The following is a 25,042-nucleotide window of genomic DNA, read 5'->3' as shown; positions in this document are numbered from 1 at the left end:
TTTAGGGGACATTCCCTTAGTTGGAGGCTTCTTCAGTTCTTCACTAGGTTCTTACCTCTTTTTGGGGGAGGGTTTTTCCCACGTGGTTTTCTCTCTTTCCTCGTTTTCAGAGGTTGCATCATTTTGCTTTGTACATGGGTACCTAATATGGCCTCGTTGTCGGGACCCATTCTACATTTCATCTTAGTTTTGTGAGCTTAAGGCATTTCCCTAAGTTGCACTTAAGGGGGGTGTTACAGTAAATAATTAATTAATTATTAATTATTTATTCTATTTACTTAAGCTTACTTAGGTAAATGCATTTATTAGTTGTAGTCTAGGAGTTAGTTATAAGTTGTTGACAATAGGGTTGTTTGTTCTCTCTTAAGTCATACTTATCCTCTCACCTTGTTCAAGGACTTTCCACCTCATGTGGATGTATACTTAGTTGTCAACTTTATCTCCTAGAGTCTTCTAGGAGATTTCTTGAGCTCTTTATATTCGAGCTCCCTCATTGTATCATCAACATCTTTTGCATATTGTAAATACATAATTTCTTGTATTTGCATATCTTGTTCTCTCTCATGTCCGTTTAGGGTTTTTCCCTTGCTCCACGCTCTTCCTTCCTTGGCTTCCCTTTGACAGGTTATTTGCATGCAGGTGATCGTGGGCATTTTCGGAGTTGGATTTCATCAACTCCAACAATATGATCCCGTAAGTTATAGACACCCAAGGAAATCAGTGATGCAATAATGAACAACTCCAGCAGAGCGTAAGCTATTGAAATGTTTGAAGAGATTACTACAGGCCCGATAAAATATTCAACAAACATGTTTGAACACCGCTTGAAGTCGAAGGTCAGTAAGCAAATTGGAATCCATGTATCGTGTTATGCAGGCGACAATGGATGTTGTTGAAAGTCTTCTAGTTTGGCATAAATGGAAAAAAAATCATTCCACCTATTAAAGTCATTATAAAGGCTACGATATATTAATAAAAATAATTTGTTAAAACAATAAGAGGTGTGATTATTTTAAACAAGACACGACTTTTGAATTTGAAGAGTCACTTTCCTTTATATTATCAAGTATAGATAGGGAGTGGTGATGGGAGAATAAAAACAAGATACATTCAACAAGAAGAAACACATTCATTTTCATTTGTATGGAGGGATAAGGAATTTTAAATATGGCTTTGTAATACAAAATCCATAAATTATATTTTAATGATTAATAAAAGCCTTTTTGGCTTTTTGTTTAGTTAGAAGGCATGGAGATTTAAATTACAGTTGATTCGTGCTTTATAATCATCTGTAAATTCTGCAAACAATTTAAATGTTAGATAAGTGGACACGGTCATTTAACACCTTAAATGTGATCATCATAGATATAGTGAAATATCGAATTGTTTCCATATCCGTGTCTAGTTTGTCTCCCACCCAAAGGAGTTAAATTTCAATCTGGACCAAATCTAAGATTGCGTATATATTTGATTTGTCACATCTTGATTATTAAATTGTTGATAGTATATGTGTGTAGAATTTTATAATGTTGTATTTGGAAATCGTCATTGTAGTTGATTCTGTTGCCCGAATAAGCAAAGGCGTTGGTCTTTTGAATCATTGAAGTATTATTATTGGATTTATATTTGAAGTCAGGAAATCTATATCTTCCTTTATTATGATGGAGTTAAGGACTTTGCCAACCAAAGAACTCACCAAAGCTTAAATTCGCTATAGAAAAACCTTGAACCAAGTAGTCAGCATTTGAGGTGAAGGTCTACCTACCTGGGTGTAGTAGAGCTAATGCATAGGGGAATCAAGTTGATTCTCATTCGTTGGACATAATTGATTGTAGAATCCTATTGGAGAATTGGCAGGTTCTTGGATTCCCAATTTGTGGTTTTGGGATTCAACACATGGATTACTGTTATAATAATCTTATAATTGTTTATTTAAATTGCTTGATTGGTTCTCACCATACTCATTGTGCTGCCTTAACACATTGTATTAAGTACGATAGCCTCTAATTTTATATGTCAACCATTGGCGTGGCTTGCTTGAACTCTTAACTGTTGGGGTGTCATTGTCCACTAATAATATTAATACACTGATAACTAACATCCTTGTATGGTCTCTAGCTCTTGGAGACGAGTGCATGCAAATGATGATGGCGGCACTGACATTGACAGGACAGAGCCTGAAGCTAATGCTGATGTAGAACCTTCTCTATGTATTAGCCTACACATGCCAAAAGAAAGCACAAGGTATTAATAGTTTAATTAAGAAAAAAATCGATTAGTTTAAATCAATATAGATTTGTTGAAATCAGGAAATATTAAATAAATCTAAGATTTTAAATAATTTTGCATAGAAATAAGAGATTCAAATTAGAAGAAAAATAGGTAAGGTCTGGAAAACGGTGAAAACAAAGAAAAAATAAAAATAAAAATGTCAGAACAGGTTGATGAATCTTGTTCTTTGGAATTTGAATTTTTTAAGAGTACCAAGGTAATGCATTGATGACTTTTTAAAAACCCAGATGCAGCAAAAATGAAGTAAAATGTTTTAAGAAACAAAGAATAAAACCATGGAAAACCTACATAGAAATCCTATTTCCCTTTGAAATGGACTGAAAATCCACTTCTAATCTTCCCTCCTTGGTGCAAAATTGCTGCAAATGGATTTGAAGAAGGTTGGGAGTTTTTAAAAAAAAATTGGAGAAGCAAAAGAGAGCAAACGAAATGAAATCCACTTTTTGGCATCCCAAGACTTTTGTTCACCTATAGCTGAGTCTTTTTCATTGATTCATTGACTTTTGGGGAAAAACTCGCTAAAAACATGATATGTTTTTTAGGTGAGTTTTTAGTGGAAAATCTCATAGGAAAAAAAAACTTGTCGAGTACCTTGTGAGCTTTCCAACTATGATTAATGCTAATATTTTACAAGGCTATCACTATCAAATTTTAACATTTTACTATTTCATATTTTATCAAAAATACCTTAGCATTTTAACATTTGACTATTTCTATCTTTTATTAAAAATGCCTTCATGCAATAGCAACAGGCACGATAAAACAAAAATGCAGGGCCAATGGCTGCTAAGTGTTCCATTTATTCTCATGAGAGATGGGTTCATGTGAACCACGACTCATGAAAGATGAGTCAATGAGTTTGACTCAAAAAACTACACAGCTGAATCTTGATAGCAATGTCACAATTTGACTTGCTGTGGAAAATATCTCCTACTTAGCAGTTGATGAGCTTAAGGGGCTTTCTAATGAATGGTTTATAAGGCACAACACTTGATTAAGGTTTTACAAATGGGGTTGCAAGCAGAGTGGGTTTAACCATGGAGGAAAACTCTGTAGTCATTTGCTCTTGTGCTAGAGTAGTAGTGGGACAAGTAACCTCCCTGGAAGTCTTGGTGCTTCACCTCTGTGAGCATCACCTAGATCCAGTGAGTGCTAAGTGTTCCTCTTATTCTCATGAGAGATGGGTTTGTGTGAAGCACTACTCATGAAACATTAGTAAATGAGTTTGTCTCAATAAAACTACATAGTTGAATCCTGATAGCAATATCACAATTTGACTTGTAGTGGAAAATATCTCCTACTTATCAATTGATGAGCTTAAGAGGCTTTCTAATGAATGGTTCATAAGGCACAACACTTGGTCAAGGTTTTGCAAATGGGGTTGCAAGAAGAGTGGGTTTAACCATGGAGGAAAACTTCATAGTTAAGTGCACTCAAGCTGGAGTAGTATTAGGATGGGTGACCTCCCTAAAAGTCCTAGTGGTTCACCTCTGTGAGCATCACCTAGATCTAATGAGTGCTTAGTGTTCCATTTATTCTCATAAGAGATGGGTTCGTGTGACCCACCACTCATGAAATATGAGTCAATGAGTTTGACTCAAATAAACTACATAGTTGAATCGTGATAGTAATAGCACAATTTGACTTCCTGTGGAAAATATCTCCTACTTTTAATTGATGAGATTAAGGGGCTTTCTAATGAATGGTTAATAAGGTACAACACTTGGTTAAGGTTTTGCAAATGGGGTTGCAAGAAGAGTGGGTTTAACCATGGAGGAAAACTTTGTAGTTAAGTGTGCTCGAGATGGAGTAGTACTAAGATGGGTGAGCTCTTAGGAAGTCTTGGTGCTTAGCATTACCTAGATCAAATGAGTGCTAAGTGTTCCATTTATTCTCCTGAGAGATGGGTTTGTGTGAACTAGTACTCATGAAACTTGAGTCAACGAGTTTGACTCAAAAAAACTACACAGTTGAATCCCGATAGCAATATCATAAGAAGGCTTTTACTTTAAGGTTTCCCTCTAATTCTTGGTTTGATTGGACAAAATCTGGTTCCTTTATGAGCGATAAAGCACAAATGTGCTTTTACTTGACTATATGATTTGTTATATTGCTCTTTGCAATGCTTACCTAAGTCACAGGGATACACCAAATTTCATCCATAAAGCTTGAATTTTAGCAAATTTTTATCCTTTCTGAACTGCATCCGAATTTTGTGATATTATTATAATATTGGTATTTATAATAATATTATTTAATTTAAAAATGAAATTGAGTTCTTTAGTTTAATTATTTAGCAATGTCAAAACTAATGTAAGATCTTTGTGGATGTATTACTTATATTTTTAAAAAAAAAATCTATATAAGTGAAATTTAATGTCAAACTTTTTTCCAATTTTTTTACCCTCGCCGAATCTCATCTGAATTTTGTGCTTGACGAACTCGAATTCAGATTCAAAAACTGTAACTTAGATGGCTACAAATCCAAATGTAACCTCTTCCACCTGATAGTTGTTGTACTATTGTACATATTTTCTTAGAGCTAAGTTGGGATTTGCTTCGAATTTGGAGTTCTTAGAGCTAGAAGCAGTTACCGTTCTATGAATTTACAAACAATATACAAAGCCCCAAACTAAATGAAAAAAACTAAACTAAACTATAGAGTTCATTCCCTTTGTAAAATAAATTGTAAGAAAAAATTGAAAAAGAAAAACATAAACTACAAAAACCTACCTCTTTTCTTGAAATCCTTGTCTTCAATGTCTTTGAGAAGTTCTCGATACTTGTAACCACATAGGAATAGCACTCAAAATAGCTTAGACCTTGCGAGATTCAGCCCATTTTGTAAAAGAGAAATGCAAGGAAAAAATACAAAAACTACAAAAAGCTACGTCTTTTCTTGAAATATTCATCTTCAATGTCTTTGAGAAGTTCTCAACACTTGCAACCACATAGGAATAACATACAAATCAACTTAGGGGCATGTATCAATCCTTGAGCCATGATGAGCAAAAGAGGAAGTTCAGCAATGGAGACAAAAAGTTTTGCTTTTCACTTATAAGTGCATAAATGGAATAGGTTTCACCTTTTTAGTGTTTTTATGGTCAGAAATTAGGCGGGGGTGTCGATCTTTTTAGTTAAAAAAATTAGCTTTTTAAAAAATGTATCAAAATTCTTCACTTGTTCTGCCGTGGGGAGGTGGGGGGCACAAATTCTTCCCAGCTTTTCCCCATTTTGGCAGGTCCAGACCATAGTCTGTTGGTCTGACCCTGTCTGAACTCACAAGGGACCGGACCCAGACCCAGACATGAGATGAACTGGACTAGGACATGGGGCTCTCAGGGGAAGAACCTGGCTTCCTAGATCTTGGTGGTCAATAGTGCAATTTTAGGTTGTCAATATCTTATGTACATGCGGCACATGTATGCATTATGCACAGTTTTGTACATTGTTCTTAATTTGTGATATCTATCTCTAAAGTTTGGTTTCCTTCTCAGTCAAAATTGACCATATTACCACTTTTTGACTCGTTAATGATGGATATATTTTCAGCAGTGAGCTGTCCTTTCATCAGTGACAATCATGACAATATATTTTATAAATAATTATGCCTTGTACAAAGTGAAGGAAGCATTTGTTATATTTGTGGACTGAAACAAATTACATTTACAGTATTTATACTATCAAGATCAAAACTGCAAATCATGTGTATGGTTAGCCAATTTCTAACTTCATACCAGATATGTGCATTATGCCTTTTCTAATATCTGCTCCTTGGCAACAAATCATCTTTATTTCCATTCATTTCTGTTTTAAATCACAATGAAAATACTCTTTCAACTTATGACTTTTGGCCAATATAGCACTGAAGCTCTGCTTTTTTCTGTTATGGGCTATAGCTTTCCTTGTATTTGAATTAGAGAAAATGTTTTGTATCATCCTGTAAGATGTTTCTTTAGAATAAAAAAAATTATTCCAGCTTTCCTTCTATCAATAGATGGGAATGAAATGCAGATTAAATGCTATCCTACACTAATGTGAAAAATCTAAATTACAGATATATGCAAGCTGTTATGGATGAAATTGTTCTGAAGAATGTAAATCCACATAAGGTTTGTGGAAACTTAATCTGGAAGAAAACCGTGTCATTAAATTTTTTCTATATTTAAACCTAGATTACATAATTTGGTATCTTTAGATTCCTAATGTTTTAATTTATTCAGGCACCTAGATACTGGAATTTACGAAATCTTTTGGATGACTTTCATGCTATTACACACAGAGCATTTGTCGGTGAGTTTCACTTCACTAAATATATGATTTTTATATGGTGTTTCATTCTTGAACCATTGCATTAATATTGTTATTAGGCCAGGTCCATGTTTGCCACCTTGCACTGAGAGATTGGGTTATTTACATTTTAATTATTCCTGTAAGTTTTTTTGCATTTGCAGATAAGTTTTTTGGTGTTGCTGAAGAAACATTTGCAGCATCTCTAGAACACCTTCGCCGAAAACACATTCAAGATCTTGATACCTTCCATATCCCAAGCCTTCCGGTGCCTCCAGATATGTTCAAAGGAATCCATGCAAAGGCCTTTTCTTTCAAGCGCTGGCTACTGCTTACATCAGACGGATCAGTCATGTAAGTATGGGATATCTTAGATAGTGTTTTTGTTTATTTTCGACTTTCTTCCAATGAATTCATTTAGTGTGCCTCATTGGATGATCTCTTTAAATATAGGTCTGGAAAGTACCAGGACATTGTCAATCTTCTTCGTAAATACTTTGGAGATTTTTTGATCGCTTCTTACATAGAAGCAGTCAGAGACTCTGGCTATGATAACTCATTTTCTCAAGAAGTTGAGGTACAACACACTGTTCTCATATCTTTTTCAAAAGCAATATAACTAAAAAATACCATTTTTTTATCCTGCTGCTGATTGTATGTTTTTGTCGTAAATACTTGAAATGAATGTTATGTGCAGGTTTACAAGCATACGCTATAACTAAATTATAGCATAGGCCAGGGACATGATTTGTTTATGGGTCAAATTCTATTTTACTGTGTCGGAACAGGTTGGGGTTCACCACCGACTGTCTTGACTCTGCCATATTGTATTTTACACTCCTGTGCCTGCCCATTCTGTGTTCGTGAAGATTGTCCTTCTGTGTTTGCTCCCTCACTGGGCCAACTTTATTATGTGTGTGCGTGTGTAAACACACACACACACACATATATAATAAAGTTGTATATATATATATATAGAGAGAGAGAGAGAGAGAGAGAGAGAGAATTAAATCATTTGATAGTAGGATACTTCAAAATATGTATTATTGGCACTTGGAAATATACTACTTGCACATATATATTTTGAATATAATAAATTAATGATTCATGTTTGAATTTATTAAAATAATTTATAGCATTACCAGAACTGTATTTCCCAGTGACTTTATATCAGAAATCAATAATGTGGGCCTGAGAAATACATTGCAAGTAAAATATCGGGGTTTGCTCTTAAGTCTACAGAAATATTTTTGGTTTATATAATCTGGGAGGAATAATTAGAAGCAGCTTTTTTATTGGCTTAACATTTGCCCAGAATATATTTGTATATAGTCTGAGAATGAAATTCGTGAATAAGTATCAAGTGGGCCATAAAGTTTAATATTTATTCCAGTTCTGTGTGTGAATTACTTTTTCTGTGGCAATAATTTCCACAAGTGCCCAGGGAGCATTAAATCTCCCTGGGGATGCGCATCCATAGGGAGATTCAATGCTTCCTGTGCACTTGCCAAGCACATCCGCCTCTTCCCCTTTACCCAGTCCACTGGTAACTAAGATATTAGTAATAAATAAAACTAAAGTTTGCTAAAGGTCCATCTATAACATGCATAAAGTTTCTTAATATTATTTTATTTTACTTTTACTTTTAATTATTTGATATTTTTAAATTTAAAAAAAAAAAATATTAAATATGAATACTAAAAAAATATAGTAATTTTAAACTAAATATTTAACTATTGAATTTTAATAACTAATACATTTGATTATATTATTTACTAATATGATTTAATTTTAAAGATCCATGGTTCAGTTGGACAAGCTACAAATTAATTACGAATTTTGCAAAAAATCGCCCGTTAGGAAAAGTTTCAGACTTGGTCTGAGAACCAACACTCTTTCGGCCTGGTTGTGGCCTTTAGAATTTAGATGTAATCCCCCAAAAGTGTCTGCAGTGAATGCAAACAGGAATTGACGTCTTGGAAGCAACCTATGATTTAAAAAAATTAGAACCCTTCATGTATGTTTCGATTTTGATTCTGCAGAATTCATACTTACAAACCTCTTGGTTGCTTGTTTTTGATCTTGGAACCCCGGTTTTATTCCTCATACAAACTGCAACCAGCTTCCATGTTATTTGGTGGCTAAAACCAATCGTAAGATGTTTTATGAAAATCACAACTAGAGGAGAAGTTTTAGATTTAAATCTGAGAACATTTGTATTCTCTCATCAACTCACCATTTCGGTGCTTGCCATGGCCTTGAATTTTTTTTCTTTTGTATTCTTCACCACTCACTTGCAATCTGATTTCTTTGGCCACCTCTTATATTTCCTTCTTGCTGGGTTCGAGTTCTGACCCTCCTCCACCTTGGATGATTTTTGTATTTACTCTTTGACTCTTTCTTTTACCGATTCTTGATAATGAAATCTAACCCATTGTTCAGTTTTTATTTCTTATTTTTTTATTAGAGGTTCTTTTAAAAGAGTTTTTGGATTGCATCTCCTCCACACAGCCAACATGGGATTAAAATTGCATTGTATGAAATAATTTTGGGACTTGTGTAAAGTTGAATGTAACTCCTTGGGATTCATTTAAAATTGATAATCCATTAATTATTCGATTTCTAACCCTATTCCTTCAACTTTCTAATTTGTTTCAGGTTTATCTTTGTTTTTCATTTGATTCTAGAGGTGGGTTTTCAATGAAGGAAAATTGCTTGCATTCTCATGGATTTTTGTCTTCAGGTATTCAACTTCATGATGCTGGTGGAAAAATGGCCTCCATGAGGATAAGTAATAATATTTAATGTTTCTCACTTTGAATTTGTCTAAGTATCCATGACAGAAAGTCGACTGCTAAGGGTATTATCACTTGTTATTTGTTCTTCCAAGTCAATCAAATATTATTCCACAAGAGTGAAAATTGATCCTCATGTGGTCAATCGGGATCCTCATTACCATTTTTTTTCCCTTCCTTTGGTCCATCTCCAAGTGGGGAATTGTGATCTTCATCTGGACTTTTGCTTACTCCTTTTTCTTTATCCATAAGGGGAAAATTGACCCATATAGGGATAAGTTTAACACCCATACTTATATTTTTCATTCATCCATAATAACCTTCTAGACTTGCGGAGATTTCATGTTTATTTGGACAAAGGGAAATTCTTCTTCAATCTGGATTTTCTTGACTTTGGAACTCAAAATTTCTCCAAAGCCTTGGATAGTGGAAAAATGTTCAATAGGGCAAAGGGGTAAATCCATATATATCTGGATAAGGTAATTCCCTTAAAATTTTCTACATATAGAGCCTAGTGGGAAAATCGATCTTCCCCTTGGCTCTTAACTTTGTTCCTTGTTCTTAATATCATAAAGGGGAAAATAGACCTTCACTTGGACAAATTGGTCCAACGCTTAGTTTTTTTATTGCTAATATCTCCTCGTGAATGGAGAAAATTAACCTAGATAGGGATTCTCATGATTTTTCAAGGGGAAATTCTTCATTTATTTGGACTTTGTGCATTTTTTGAGTAGAAATTCTATTTCCATTAGGATTGAGTGCATTTTAGGAGGGGAAATTCTGTTTCCATTGGGATTAAGTGCATTTTGAGAATGAAAATTCTATTTCCATCCAGATTTTGACCATTTTAATAGTCAATATTCTATTTCCATTTGGATTTTGAATTACATAAGAATGGAAATTCTATTTCTGTCAGGATAAAGTGCAATTTTGGAATGGAAATTCTTTTCCATACAATTTTAGGATTCTTATAAGGAAAAATTGACTTTCATAAGGTCTTTTGACATTCTAAGTTAAGTTGCTGATTCAAAAGTGGGTGCGAAAATGGATGTGGGAATTTATTTTTTGGATGCAGGCGTAGGAGGAAGTGTGTATACATACATACATACATACATGCAAATATATACATACAAAGAAATGCAAGAAATATACAAAAATAAATCATTTGATAGTATGATACTTCACCATTGATCAAGATTCAAGATATTTCATATCTGATAGTTCAATGTAAAACAGTAAACTTCATCGACTCAAATAGTCAAATTGAAATTCAGAAATAAGTTCAATAGACAAGTTATAAACAATTGCTCATGTTCAAGATTCCAACAAGATCAAAACTTAGTTCATGATTGAAGATTCAATCAACTAATCAGATTATGAATCATAAGGATTCACAAGAAAATCCACATTCTCATCATCTCCTCCTACTGTTGCAACTTCAAGATCATTTGAACAAAAAATGGTTCCACTTGTACTAGATGCACCTTGTGTCATGGTATCATCATCATCATCCATGAATGTAGTAAAATCATAAACCATTGCATCCACATTTGTACACTTAGGGGCTACATCCTAAAGCTTGGCTGACCCTTGTATTGATCATTCATATGTGACAAAAGATGCAAGTTGCTGTGGATGTAGACCAAGTCATGACCTTTCTTGGAGCCTAACTGGTTGCGTTTCATTGAATGGATATAGGAGTATGTACTACAATTCCTTTCAACAACAGAAGAACTAGCAACTTGGATAGTGTCCACAAAACATACAAAGCAAATTAAAGATTGTTAAACGCTAAATTCTAGAATGCAAGTTGTAAACATAATTCAAAAAAAGAAAACTTCTGATAGTATGTTGATTGCAAGAGGTTGTAAATTCTTGAAAGGTTGACCGTACATGTACCACCATGTAATTGCTCCCATTTTATTTTGGTCCTTAATTGCATTTGGAGAATGCTTAGTACCAAAGAAAATAGCCAAATTCTAGGATAACATTTATTACAAAGTAACTGGTAAATATTTGCTTGTTATTAATAGGGACCGAGAGGTCATTGTATACAAAAGAATGGAATGATGTTTCCTTAGGAAAGGATCATGAAGAATAGAAACATTCTATTCTAGCTGAAAGAAAGCTAAAAAAGCTACAACTAACTAAAGCTAACTAAATATTTACAATAGATTATTATTAACTAATAATAGACGATTATCTATTATCATAATACCCTCTCTTAATGGTTAATCTATCTACAACGCCAAGCTGTCCTCTCAATGTGACAAACTTATCAGGACCAAGAGGCTTGGTGAGAATGTCTGCAGTCCAATTTGTTGTAGGAACATACTGCAAATCTATAGTCCTGTCTTCAAGCAACTATCATATGTAGTGACAGTGAACATTCACATGCTTAGTTCATTCATGGAAGACTGGATTTCAAGCTAACTTAATAACGCCTTTGTTATCAACAAACAGAGTAGTCGGTCCTGCTGGTGACATGTGAATATCCCCAAGCATTCGACAAAGCCAAATAGCTTCACATCCTGCCTTAATAGTCCCTCTGTATTCGACCTCTATAGAGGAGAGATAAATTGCTTGCTACTTCATACTGGTCCATGTGATTGCATCGATCCCAAACTAAACACATCCAAAAGTTTGACTTTTTATCATCAACAAAGCCTGCCTAATCTAAATTTGTGAACCCACTGAGTCTAGGATTAGAACTTCAAGAGTACAATAGTCCATAATCAGAAGTGCTCTTCACATAACGAAGCACACGCTTTGGAGCGATCTAATGATCTACCTTAGGAGCTATCATAAAGCGTGAGATATAGTTGATATCAAGCCTAGTAGTAGAGAGGTAGATGAGGTTGCCTACTAGTTGCCTGTATGTAGTATCATCAATGGAAGGAGAATTGGACTTTGTGGATAATTTGAGACATTTCTCCGTAGGTGTAGATGCAGGCTTGCAATCCTTCATACAAAATTTGTCTAACAGAGCCCTGACATATTTGGACCGAGAGATGAATATACCAGAAGACTGTTGCCAAACCTCAACACCTAGGCAATAATGCATGAGCCTAAGGTCAGTCATATCAAAAGACTGACATAAATTTTGTTTGATTCCTTGAATCAAAGATGCCGAACTGCCAGTGATGATCAAATCATCCACATAAACAACCAGAAGGATGATGTGATTGTTAGTAGTCTCGATGTATGATTTTGAAGAACTCCTCTTGAAGCCTTGATCACTTAGGTACTTATCAATTGTTTTTGTACCATGCCCGAGGGGCCTGCTTCAAGCCATAAAGAGCTTTTACCAATTTGAGAACTTGATGGTCTTTACCAACAACCTTGAAACTAGGAGGTTGCGTCATGTAGACCTCTTCATGAGATTACCATTCAGGAAAGTACTCGTGACGTCCATCTAATGGACCTTCCAATTGAACTATGCTACCATGGCTAGGACTAATTTGATGGTGTTCATCTTTGCAGTAAGAGCAAAAGTCTCCTCATAATCAATGCCCTGATGCTGAAAAAAGCCCTTCACAACTAATCGAGCTTTGTACTTATCCAAAGTACCATCTGATTTGTATTTGATTTTGTTAACCCATTTGTAGCCAATGGGTTTCTTCCCTGGTGGAAGATTAGAAAGGACCTAGGTGTTATCTTTTAGTAGGCTCTAGTGTTCAAATGTCATGGTCTATTCCCACTCTGGAATTGCTTTAGCCTCGGAGTATGTTTGAGGTTCAAACACACTTCTGAATGTTGGCCATGAGAGCAATGTTAACAGACTTTGTAGGTTTTCTCTTTTTTTGAGCAGTTCTCCCATTAATGAGCTCATCATCATGAAGATCAGCAAGTGTCTTAGCCTACCACATAGGCTGAAGAGGAGAATGACCAACATTAGTATCAGGAGATGCTTGGTGATCAGGTTCCTCATTAGAAGAATCTGGATCAAACTCAGGTGAAACATCTACAAATCAAGGTGATCCTGTAGGAGAAGTTGGAGGTGTCTGTATAGGGATTGATGGTATAACTGGAGCCATTCATTTGGTGGACCTAATGGAAGCCTAACTCCCAAAAAATAAGCCCTCTGAGGCTGGTTTGTTGGATTAGAAACAAGAGAAATAGGTATGAAAGGTCCTCACCATCAAAGACTACATCATGACTGTAGATGAGACGAGACGTCTCAACATTGATCAGGCAATAGGCTTTGTGAAGAATACTGTATCTAGAAAGCATGAGTTTTTGACTCTTGGCATCCAACTTGGTGCGTGATGCATCAGGGATCCAAACAAAAGAAAGGGAGCCAAAAACCTTTAGGTGACTGATTTTGGGCTTGCGACCTCACCAAGCCTCTTCTGGAGTTTTAGCTTTGATTGCCATTGTGGGTGATTGGTTTAAAAGATAAATTGCAGTGTTGATTGCTTCTGCTCAGAACTTCTTCGGAACATGTGTCTATTCAAACATGGATCGAGCCATCTCGATGATTGTTCTGTTCTGACGTTCAACTACACTGTTCTGTTGGGGTGTGGTTAATTGGCACTTGACGCCATGAGTATCCAAGAAGCTAGAGAATGCATTATAACACAATTCCCCCCATTGTTTGATCTAAGATTAATAATAGATTTCCTAGACTCTTTTTCAACTAAAAGTTTAAACTTTTGAAATACAGGAAATGCATCTGATTTCTTTATAAGGAAATGCACCCACATTTTTCTACTAAAATCATCAACAAACAATAGAAAATATTTGGACCCAAGAAAAGAAGGAGTGGCCATAGGGCCGTAAATATTGGCATGACGAAGTTGAAGTACATGAGAAGCACACCACAAATCGTCATTGATGAAAGGTGTGTGAGGTTGCTTCCCAGCCTAACATGCATCACAAACTCCAAGTTGCTGAGTCTGAATCTCTAGCAATCCAGGGATAACTCTTCCCAAGCAAGTTGTGAGAGGTAATGCACATTTAAGTGCCCATATCACTGATGCCAAAGTGTGCTAACAGAAGACTGCTGAGCAGCCATAGCTAAGTCTTGAGAATCACTAGATCAGTAAGTCAGAAAAGATCATGATCCTCAAGACCCATTGCAATAATAGATTGAGTCACCCTATCAGTGATGGTACACTGATGTGAATTGAAGGTGACATCCAAGTGTGGAGAATGTCGCAACAACTGACTGACTAAGAGTAGATTTAGTTCTATCCTTGGAACGTAGTCCACATCGAGGAAAATGAGATCCTTCCCAGTAGACTGTATCTGAATGTTGCCTTTGCCAAGAACAATGTACTCTTCTCCGCCACCAAAAATAACAGAATCTGTGTAAGGCTGGTAGTTAGTGAACTAGTCTCTACGGTGGGTGAAGTGACGAGAGGCACTTGAATCGATGTCCTAGGTTGACGACTTCACATGATATGCAGGTATTTTAGCCATAAAGGTGTAAAAGGTAGATTCTATTTGCTTAGTGTGCTCTGCACTATTTCCTTTGGGCTATGAACTTGATTACTTAGACTATGTAGTTAAGTGTTTCTGACATTCAACCTTCATGTGCCCAAATTTGTGGCAATAGTTGCATTGAATGTTCTTCCAGGAGCCATCTGATGTTGGAGTAGAAGACTTTTGCTGAGATGACTGTTGAAACTTGCCTTTATCCTTCTGAAAGGATTTAGCATAAAAGGCTTGCTCTATGGAGTTGGAATTGCTACCAAACTATTGTTTCCATCGATCTTGTTGAAGCAGAATTGTGCAGAGATCAATGAACTTCAGAAAAACAACAAAAGACGTGATGTTGTGAGTCTCGATAAAATGCTCACAGGACTTTGGTAAACTCTGAAGAGTGATAACCACAATGTCCTCTTCCTCCATATTGTGACCGATGACAAGCAACTGATCACACGTTTCCTGAATTTTATTTAGGTGTGCTTGGAGCGAGGTTTGCTCATCCATAACAATAGAAAACAGAGTGTTCTTCAAAAGGAAAGCTCTCCTTTTGCCTGAAGTCTCACGAAGACTTTTGAGATGTGTCTAGATTTCAACAGTTGACTTGCCAGATGAAATATGAGAGAGCTGATCATCAACCACAGATAATTCGAGAAGCATCACCCCCTCTCAATTTTTTAGATCCCATATATCCTGATTAGAACTAGGAGTAGTCGGACGGTTCGTAACACCCATAACAAGTTGATCGGTGTCCGATATTCAAAAATTGCAATGATCTGCTGCTTCCAAGTGCCATAATTTCTACCATTGAATTTGGAGTTGCGCTTCAGCAGAATGTTTGTTAGAGATTACATGGCACGTTTTTTTTTTGGTGAAAATCTGTGAAAGTAAGTTCTTCAAGGCAAAAAACGGAAGACCAGGAAACTTGGAGAGTGACCTAGAAGAGAGCTCAAAAATCTCGAAGGAATTTGTTGTTGGTTTCTGGATCTGCTAGCTCAAAAGGCATCTAGAAAAATCAGACGACAACCTAGTTGAGCTCTCAAAAAGCCCAACAAGAATTTGAAATTAAAAAAAAATCCTAGCTCAAAAATTAGGGTTTCAAAGAAAATCCTAGTTGACAACCATGAAAGGTCAAATTTGTAGAAAAATGGAGTTTGTAGGCAAAGAACAACTGATATTTCCAAAAAAATGGAGCTTCCTTGCAGAGACTTCGTTGTGAGTAATTTTCCCAAAAAAATGATAGATTTTGCTGTGTATAGGAGTGCAAATGAGGCAAAAACGACTGCAAAAAACGTCACAAAAAAACTCCAGGCAACCAAGATTTTCTGTGAAACTGTACTTCAAAGAACTATGGTGTTGGATGGAGGTGTTTCCAGACAGGAGTAGAACAAAAGATTGCCTCAAAAAAATGATCAAATGGGATTGGACAAATGCAACTTGTAGAAAAAGAAACGCCAAAAAAAAATGTGCTTGGGTGTTGAATAATGTAGCGATTTGTGTATGTGTGCGATTTTTTCCAAAGAAATTGTGATTTGCAGACAGGAAAGAAACCCTAGCCGAGTAGTATATTAGACAGGATTTGGAGTAGAAAACAAATTGCATTTTTCCTGTTTAGAAAATTGAATTTTTAGATGGAAAATAACTTATATGAACTAGGGCTCTTTGAAGCAAAAAATCATGAAAAATAATTACGAAATTAAGAATTTGATAATTTCGACAAAGAAATTATGATTTTTGAAGAAATTTAATGTAGTGACTCTGATACCATATTACAAAGTAATTGGTTAATATTTGTTTGTTATTAACAGAGACCGAGAGGTCATTATATACAAAAGAATGGAACGATGTTTCCTTAGGAAACAATCGTAAAGAATAGAAACATTCTATTTTAGCTGAATGAAGTCTAAAAAGACTACAACTAACTAAAGCTAACTAAATATTTACAATAGATTACCATCAACTAATAATAGACAAATATCTATTATCGTAATAACTTTTTCATGCATTTCCTCATCTTGGAGGAATCTTGTAAAAGCTTTATAGCACTCATTAGCAACCTCTTCATTTGTATATGGTGCAACTCTATCTGACTTGGTAAGTACTTCCTCACTATAGTACCTCGGAGATAAGGCAATGGGGAAGTCATCTTCTCTCAACGATGATGGATGATTACTTCCACCTTGTTGCATAAGGCTTCACATGTTGCATGGTCATTCTCATGTTTTTGTATGGACAATTTTGTCTTCTCAACCATGGTGTGCATGTCATCATGATCATACACATCCCTCGATCAAGGTGTATCTTTATCGAAAAAGAGGAGCATGGTCATGATGGGCGTGGTGAAATCCAATACAAATGCCATAGGAGCCCACCAATTGTCATCCAACCTTTTGGGCTCTTTATGAATTTGAAGCCTTCCATATGCCCCCCTGAGTGGAAATGACCATTTGGCTTAATGTGTCTTGTACCTTGACTAGTCATCTCATAACAATAGTATGAGATGCAAAATGGGTGTCAGCAACATAAGCAAGTTAATGATATGTTGATAAGTATTAAACAAAGACAAAGTTATATACAATCTGATAATTGAATATGAACATAAATTTTGTTCAAATAAAATAAACCCATGAAATTTACTAATTACAATTTACCTTCAGCAACTCGAATTCGGAGTATGATCTAAAAATGGGTTTTGACATGTGGTGGTTCGTCACAAACATTTGTATTTACTACCCCTCTTGGTATATTTGCTTCACCTAATTAATTTGAGTCCCAATTTATTGCATGACAAGGGAGTGTACAATACACGATGTCCAAAAAATAACGTCATACTGACCCTCAATCAAAGCACCTACACCCCTGAATTTTTTCCATTGTCTGTAACCACCTATACCACATTTGTATCTACTACCCCGCATGGTATATTTGTAACACCCAATTAATTTGAGTCCCAATAAGTTGCATGATCAAGGGAGTGTACAGTACACGATGTCCAAAAAATAAGGTCACACCGACCCTCAATCAAAGCACCTGCACCCATGGGATTTTTTGCATTGTCTATAACCACCTATATCACATTCTCACTACCTACCATCTTAATGGCCTGAATGATAATTGTAGACATAAATTGGGAATCATTCACCTCCCCTTCACTATCTATCGCCTTCAAAAACATTGCCCCTTTGAGGGACATTGCTATCACATTAATCAATGGTTGATTTTTTGTATCTTTCCAACCATCAGACAAAATAGTTACACACACTCTTTTCCAAGATTTTTTTATTGGTTGAAGTTCTTTCTCTATATGTGTCCTCTCCTTTTGCAATACAGTAGAACATACCTTTTCATGCATGAGACTTGTGTAATCAATTACTGATAATTTGATGGCTGCAACCATTTCCTTGCAATATGGTGATCTCACCAAGTTGAAAGGAAGATGCAGTGACTTCATCAATATGCCTCCATTTTTAATGTGATGTGCAATGGGCCTCTTTTGTGGGCTGTAATTTCCACTTCTTCCTCTAACTCTATCAGTGTGGGTACTTGCAAAAATGGTTGGGAGGATACAATTGGTTTAGTGGGTGCTTGCATCTTGTTCTTTGCGGACGAAGGTTGATAATAACTTTTTCTTGACCTTTTAACTAATGCATCAACAACTTCTTGTTCTTTTACAAATGAAGCTATTTTTGCATTAGTCATCCCATGCTTACTTTTGCCTTTGCACATTGCAAATCCTTTGCCAACAAGGCTTATAAAATGAAGCTTGACCTAGGAATATGAGCCATTAAAAGGTTTTCCTTTGTTACTTACACTATAATTACACTTCCAATAATACAAGCTACCTCTTGCAACTTGTGATATTCTTGTGGTATGTCTCCATAAAGGAGATCCTATATCAATTTTGAAATTATTGGCTACTTGCCCTCCGTTTTGTCCCACTGAACTTTGACTACTAGTGGGGGCCATTCTTGCACAAGACAATCTAATTCCTTGCTATAATAAGAATTAAATAAATTTAAATTAGGAAAACATCTTTGAACATTAAGCATACAAGTGCAAAAAAAACTACTAAAATAGATAGTCAACTTGTTTCTTTATTTCTTTTAAACAAAAATAAAAAAATTGAAAATTTTGGTCACAAACTTGAAAAAATTCATTAACATCTCCAAAAAAGGTCATCAAAACACTCAAGAATGGGATCAAATGCTTTCCTTGATGCTTAAAATTGCTTTGAGGAAGCTATCTCTTGCCCTTTGATCGATCCTCTTCAAAAATAATCAACTTGCCTTCAAAATGCCAAAGTGGAGACCAAATGAGAAGAGAGAATGTAGCTGCATACAAAATGAGTTGTGAATACTTGAATGACCTCTGTTAGTGTTGTTTTAGGGTTTGGGAACAAAAAACAAGTTAAAAAATATCATAATAGAGCATGTCTTTTAATGTTTTAAAGTGTAAGTGTTTTTTCTCAAAAATATTTTTTGGGTGAAGCTCCTAGATGCTTTCAGAAGCCCCATGGAAGCCATTCAGAAGCTATCCATACGACTTGGATGTGATTGGAAGCCAACGTCAGGCTTCCTATATGCATCTGAGAGCATGTGGATGGCTTCCACAAGGTTTTCGGAACCATCTTGCCTCTAGTCTTTTTTGCTTTAACATCTAGGCCATTTAACCTCAGATCAGTATCTCAGATTTTAAGTATGGTAAAACAATTTTTATTAGGATTTTGAAGCCCTTCTGTATAAAATATATTGTGGACTATTTGACCAACCAACATATTAATACACTCAAGAATGTTATCTTGACCCAATTACACTTGGAACCCGTCAACCCGATCACATAACCACTGCTTTAACTTTTTGAGCTTTGAATTATGACCTCAATTGCCAAAATCTAACAACTACGGTCGAAAAGGGATGATCGCCATTTGCAATGGGGTGATGGTGCGAAAACCTCACAACAAGCACCACTCGGGGATGCACTTCTGACCCTAAGCCCTAGGTTCTGAAAATCGTCCCCATTTTAGGAACATGGGGACAATCGAAAATTGTTCCAAGTTGTCCCCACCTAGGCATAAAAATCAAGCGCATCACCAAAAGTTCAAAAATGATCAACACTTTTCTAGCTTGTGTTGAATGTCATGGGGGAGTGCGTAGCCGTTTCCCATTTGTTTTAGGGACTACTTGTAGTTTTCGATTTCAAAATAAACTTAAATTAAAAAGACATTAGTAAATGCCAATTTTCACCCATTAGCAGGCCCATGGCATTGGAAGTCATTAAAATATGTTATGTTTAACATAATGTACGTTGAGACGATGATGGCCCTCCAAGCCACTAGATTGGCTAAAGACGTGGGAGTTTCTAAACTATGGTTGGAGGGTGATTCAAACAATATAATAAATTGTCTAAAAGGGAAGTCCAAACCTTCATGGACCATTGACAACATTATTCAAGAGACTTTGGATATCCTAACAACCTTAGGCAATTATTTCATTTCTCATAGATATCATGATTCAAATATGGTTGTTGATTCCATCACCAATGTGGCTGTGAGACTCAACTAAGAAATAAGGTGGTAGGGGGGATGTGGCACTTCCTATGGAGGTCATGTCATTCATTAATTATGACTTGATACATGGAAAGGAAGGAGTTATTTTTATTGATGAAGATGGTACTTTTGAGGGATGAATTTGTGATTACAAGGAGTTGGGAGGATTGTAAGGATAGATTTGGCAACTATGCCGTCATTATCCCACACGCTTTGTGGGTATTTTTGGAAGCTTTGGCTTTCATTTATTTTCTTACCTAGTTTTCTTGCTGCAAGTATTACCTCTAGTTTTTGGTATTGCTTTGTAGGGTGCTAACGATATGGGGGGTCGGCAAAGGAGAAAAGGTTGCCTAACTATGGCAAATGGTGGAGGAGGACCAAGATTTGGGAAATTCTGGAGAATGGGGTTTTACGTCCTTTCACGGAGAGACTGTACGATGGTAAGTAGAGGTCACCAAGTTGTTTCTTAAGGGCTGGAATGAGGGGACACAAAATTTCGGGGCAGACCTTTTATTATCATTGAAGACCTAATTTCTTAGGTAATTAGTATTCTTGTTGTTGGGAAATTGTTTACAGAGATAGGAAAGTCTTGGATGCTGTTGTGGAGGAGCTTCTTGAGGAGGAGGAACATGTCGCCTTGATTAAAGGAGGTAAAACCTTTTACCACCCCAGATGTATAAAAAGGCTTTGGAGATTCGTGTTGTGAGCTATTGTGTATTACATTACTCTTGATGGTAGATTCTCTCAGGTTGCACCCACCACTTTGTGATTTTGAACCATTTTAGGCATGCCATCAAGATTTCTATTCTACTCTATCTCTAAACTTCTATGAATTCCAGTATTCATGGTCTTAGGGAAAAAGTTGTGACTAACACCCCTATGCATGATGGTTTAATGCTCTTAATTTATAAGTATATTATGACTCACTCTCTGGGTAAGTCCATTGATGATGAGGGGGATCTAGAGGCAGAGACAAAGTCAGAGGAGTTTGATTCTCAATAGGACTGGTCGAAAATCGAGGATAGTGAAGATATGCACTCTTACAACATGGAGATTTCAACCCACAAAGAGAAAGGAAAGGAGTCCAAAAGTCCCACGAAGAAGGTGAAGAAAGAGTTTAAAGGCTCTGCTTCAAAAAAGAGGATGAATAGAATGGTCATCTTGTTTGATGAGGAATATAATGAAGAAGGTGACGATAAGGAGATGGACATTGAGGAGTTGGATAGCAACAAGAAGAAGGGCTCTTCTTCCAGAGGCAACAAGAAGCAGAGCAAAATTGCTATGAAGACCGCAAGCAGAGATGGGAAGAAACGTGGCTTGGACTCCCTAATTAAGATTCAACACACACATGTTAGGGAGTTTTCTAAGGCTGGTATGAAGATGAGTGATAGAGAAGGTAAAAAGAAGGCTACTGACTCCCTTGGTATGTCTGTTTAGGATCCTATGCTTGATAATTTTGTTAGATCCCCTAGTAGGGATATTCCTACTAAGGAGAGGAGGGCTGTATGGAAAAGATTTAACATGGACTTTGTGCACTTGGGTTATTGCCATGTAGAAGATTGAGATGGAGGTTAGAAGGGATGATGGCAGAGAGGTGGATCTTAGGGAGCTCATTGACCCTTCTATGCTGATTTTGAACGATTCAAACAAAGAGCCGAACTTGGATGTCCTCATTAATTCCAGAAACAACCTTGTGCACTGTTTCATGTCTATTAAGTGGCTTTTCCATGAGGTCATTGATATGAAGGACATGATGAACAACTTGGAAAAGAAGGTCAACATTCAGAAGAGTGTTGATAATGTGGCTATGGATAGGGTGGAAGCAAAGGTTCTATAGCTGGATAAAAGGACATGTAGCCTGGAGAATCGGTTGAGAAACATTGCTGACCAGAGCTATAGAATTCTGAAGATGTCCAATGAACACATAAAGATCCTCATCAACAATTTGGAACATTTTGTGGGTGAGAAAGGCCTTGTGAAAATTGCAAATGATCAGGACCTTGAAGATAGTCAAGGTGCCCAAGTAAAAGGACTAGGTCCAGCACCAGGAAGCAAGCTTTTGTGGCCACTAAGGAGATTAAGAAAATAGAAAAGGCCGCTGAAGATACGGACCAGCTTGAGTTGCAAGCGGTGAAACATCTTAAGAACATGGCCTGATTGCACTTTGTTTGTGTTGTGTGGTCTTTGGTCTTTGTGTTTGCTCTTTTCTATTCTGTGTTGTCTTTTGTAGGCTGGCTTTCTGTTTCTTTGCTTGCGAGTTATGTTTTGTCTAAGTAGGCATAATGGTTTAAATCTTTAGCTCTTTGTACAAGGTTTTAGGGTGCCTTCAAAACCTGTTTACTTATGTTGGGTGGATATTTTGCAACCTATAGTTTTGAGTAAAAATCCAATTGCAAAATAGGATGACCAGCCATAGCGTGTGAGACAGAGTCTCTCCTACCTTAAAGGGAAGGCTCCTCCTTCTCATCGTTCCTTGGATCAACTCAAGGTAAGCAAGAAGTTGAGAGATTTTATAAAATGGGTGTTTTACCAATATCCTTTCTTCTTATCTTTCAAGAAAGAATCCACTTACTCGTCGAGCGAGTAATGGGCAGGGTGAATCTCTAACTACACTTCTATCAAGAGCTGGAAATAGTGATATCGATAAACCTTCACTAACTCAAAGGCTAGCTAAAAATGTAGCGGTTTGGCTCTAAGTCCAGTTGTACTTCTATATGGAAAAGCTTTACAATTAGGGCACAAAAACTTCTAAAAGTAAGAATTACTCAACTATTTTGCGAATTAAGAAATAAGTATAAGCTACAGACAAAGCTTCTAGCTATACACTTCCACAATTGCTCCTGGTCAAAGCTTTGGCTCCAATTGCTTTTTAACTTTTTTTATGTTCAATTAACAAGATACAATTACCCAAAACACAAGATAACATGAATCAATGATAACATAGATGAATTATAGACAAAGCTTATAACTCACACAAGTAACAATCTCAATCAAAGTTAAGTCTCAAATGCTCCTTTGTATTCACTTTCTCTCAAAATAGTGCTTACACAAAGAAAGTTCTGCTGGCACAATTTCTCCAGAGCTCTCTTGCATAAAGATAAAGATGATTTTTACAATGAGGGGTGTTACATCCCAATTTTTGACCTAGTTTGAAATATAGCCGTTGAGGTTTGCATGAAGTCTGTTGACAGTTTAATTTGATATAATCTGGCTAAATGGTAAGTTAGTTGGTTGTTATGATTTCAAGTGAAGATGACATGTTAGTTGATCGTTAATCGCCAATTCATGAAATTAGGATGAAAGGTTAACTGTTATGATTATTTATGATTATATAATTTATAATTTAAATTACGGAGAAAACTCTTGCAGGGAGCATGTGGAAGGGGTGGAAGCATTGTCAGAAAAGAATTAGGCAGGGCATCACCATCATTGGATAGATAGGTAGTGGACCTAGCGATTTGAAACAGGACACATCTTTGGAACTGCATGAGTTGTTAATAATTAATTTAATATAATTAATTAAGTTTAAATATAAACGTATTCTTAAGGATTTTAAATTATCTTTCATTGTATTATTTTTAATAATAGTTTATATATGTGCTTTTGAATATAAAAATATTTTGGCATCTTTATATTTTAATAATTTAATGATTATAAGATTTTAATAATCTTCGAATTATAATAATATTTGAGTTATTTTTCACCTTCCAACTCTATTATTTCTAATTTAATATTCTTTAATGTTAGCATTTAGCATAATTCATCAATTTAAACATTTGCAATTTGAGTTTAATCTTTTCAACTTCTCCTTGAGGTATTCGAATGGCATCTTGTAACGGCAAGGAAGCCGTAAAGTCGGCTTGAAATATATAAATGGGAGCTTTGTCGTGTTATGGGGTTCACCCCCTGTTTATGATTGGTATCCGTGGGAGCTATCTTCTTCATCTATAATGGTTGTTCTCTTACCCGCATTGGTTCTTCTATTGGAAACTGTAACCTACATCAGCGTTGATGCTTCATTTGTTAGCTGGCTGAAAGACTTCATTCTTTTCAGTCTAGTCATTTAAAAAGACTTTGTATATTTGAGAGAATCTCAGTATGAGATGAAGAGGCTTATTCTTGGTCATCCCCAGTTTCATAGAGCCATGTGCGTACGTGGTTGCTAGGCATTCAAGAGTTTTTATCTTGCGTGATATTTGGCAAGTAAGAGTCACGACATTGAAGATTGTGAATAGTCAGCACCGTCAGCAAATGAAATGTCATATGCCAGTGTAACTGTTGGAAATTGAAGAGTCACTCTGTGCCGTGTGTCTGTTTGGAAATCAAGAGTTTCATCCTTGCATAAGCGATGGACTTCAGGGAGTCATCTTGTTGCACCTTAAAGACATTGCGTGACTGTTTGAATTATTCATTCTCTTTGGTGTCACTGTAATTGCAACTATAGAGGTTTCTTCTAGCTTGGTTCTTAGTATCTCAGTGGTTTACAATCTTTGGTGATGTTTCCTTTGAGAACTGATTACTAGTGTTAAGGTGATAGATGTTCATGTTCGTGTCGGCATGAATTATAACTATGGTGTATCACTGCAGGAGGTTCTCTTGTTCATTATCTTGTGTATCTGTTATAGGTTATTGTGTGTTTTCTGTAGGTGATCATTGGTGTAGTGTATGGGGATTATTCTGTTTTAGTTCA

At 36.0% G+C, this 25,042-nt stretch overlaps 1 protein-coding gene across 3 annotated transcripts in view; it reads left to right on the top strand.

The window, feature by feature from the left end:
* Positions 1 to 25,042, top strand: part of SECA2 (Preprotein translocase SecA family protein) — a 237,349-nt gene that overhangs the window by 181,827 nt on the left and 30,480 nt on the right. For all 3 annotated transcript variants that reach the window (XM_089805095.1, XM_089805094.1, XM_089805093.1), the window contains exons 28-31: positions 6,350 to 6,404; positions 6,516 to 6,585; positions 6,747 to 6,936; positions 7,036 to 7,159. In XM_089805095.1, the coding sequence (XP_089661221.1) occupies positions 6,350 to 6,404; positions 6,516 to 6,585; positions 6,747 to 6,936; positions 7,036 to 7,159 (439 nt within the window). The remainder of the gene's footprint in view (positions 1 to 6,349; positions 6,405 to 6,515; positions 6,586 to 6,746; positions 6,937 to 7,035; positions 7,160 to 25,042) is intronic.

Source organism: Cupressus sempervirens, chromosome 10 (assembly GCF_028749045.1).
Source record: "Cupressus sempervirens isolate cs-2001-9-10 chromosome 10, ASM2874904v1, whole genome shotgun sequence".
Classification (NCBI taxonomy): Eukaryota; Viridiplantae; Streptophyta; class Pinopsida; order Cupressales; family Cupressaceae; genus Cupressus; species Cupressus sempervirens.
The sequence above is the reverse complement of the archived record's forward strand: the minus strand, read 5'-3'. Positions and strand labels throughout refer to the sequence as shown.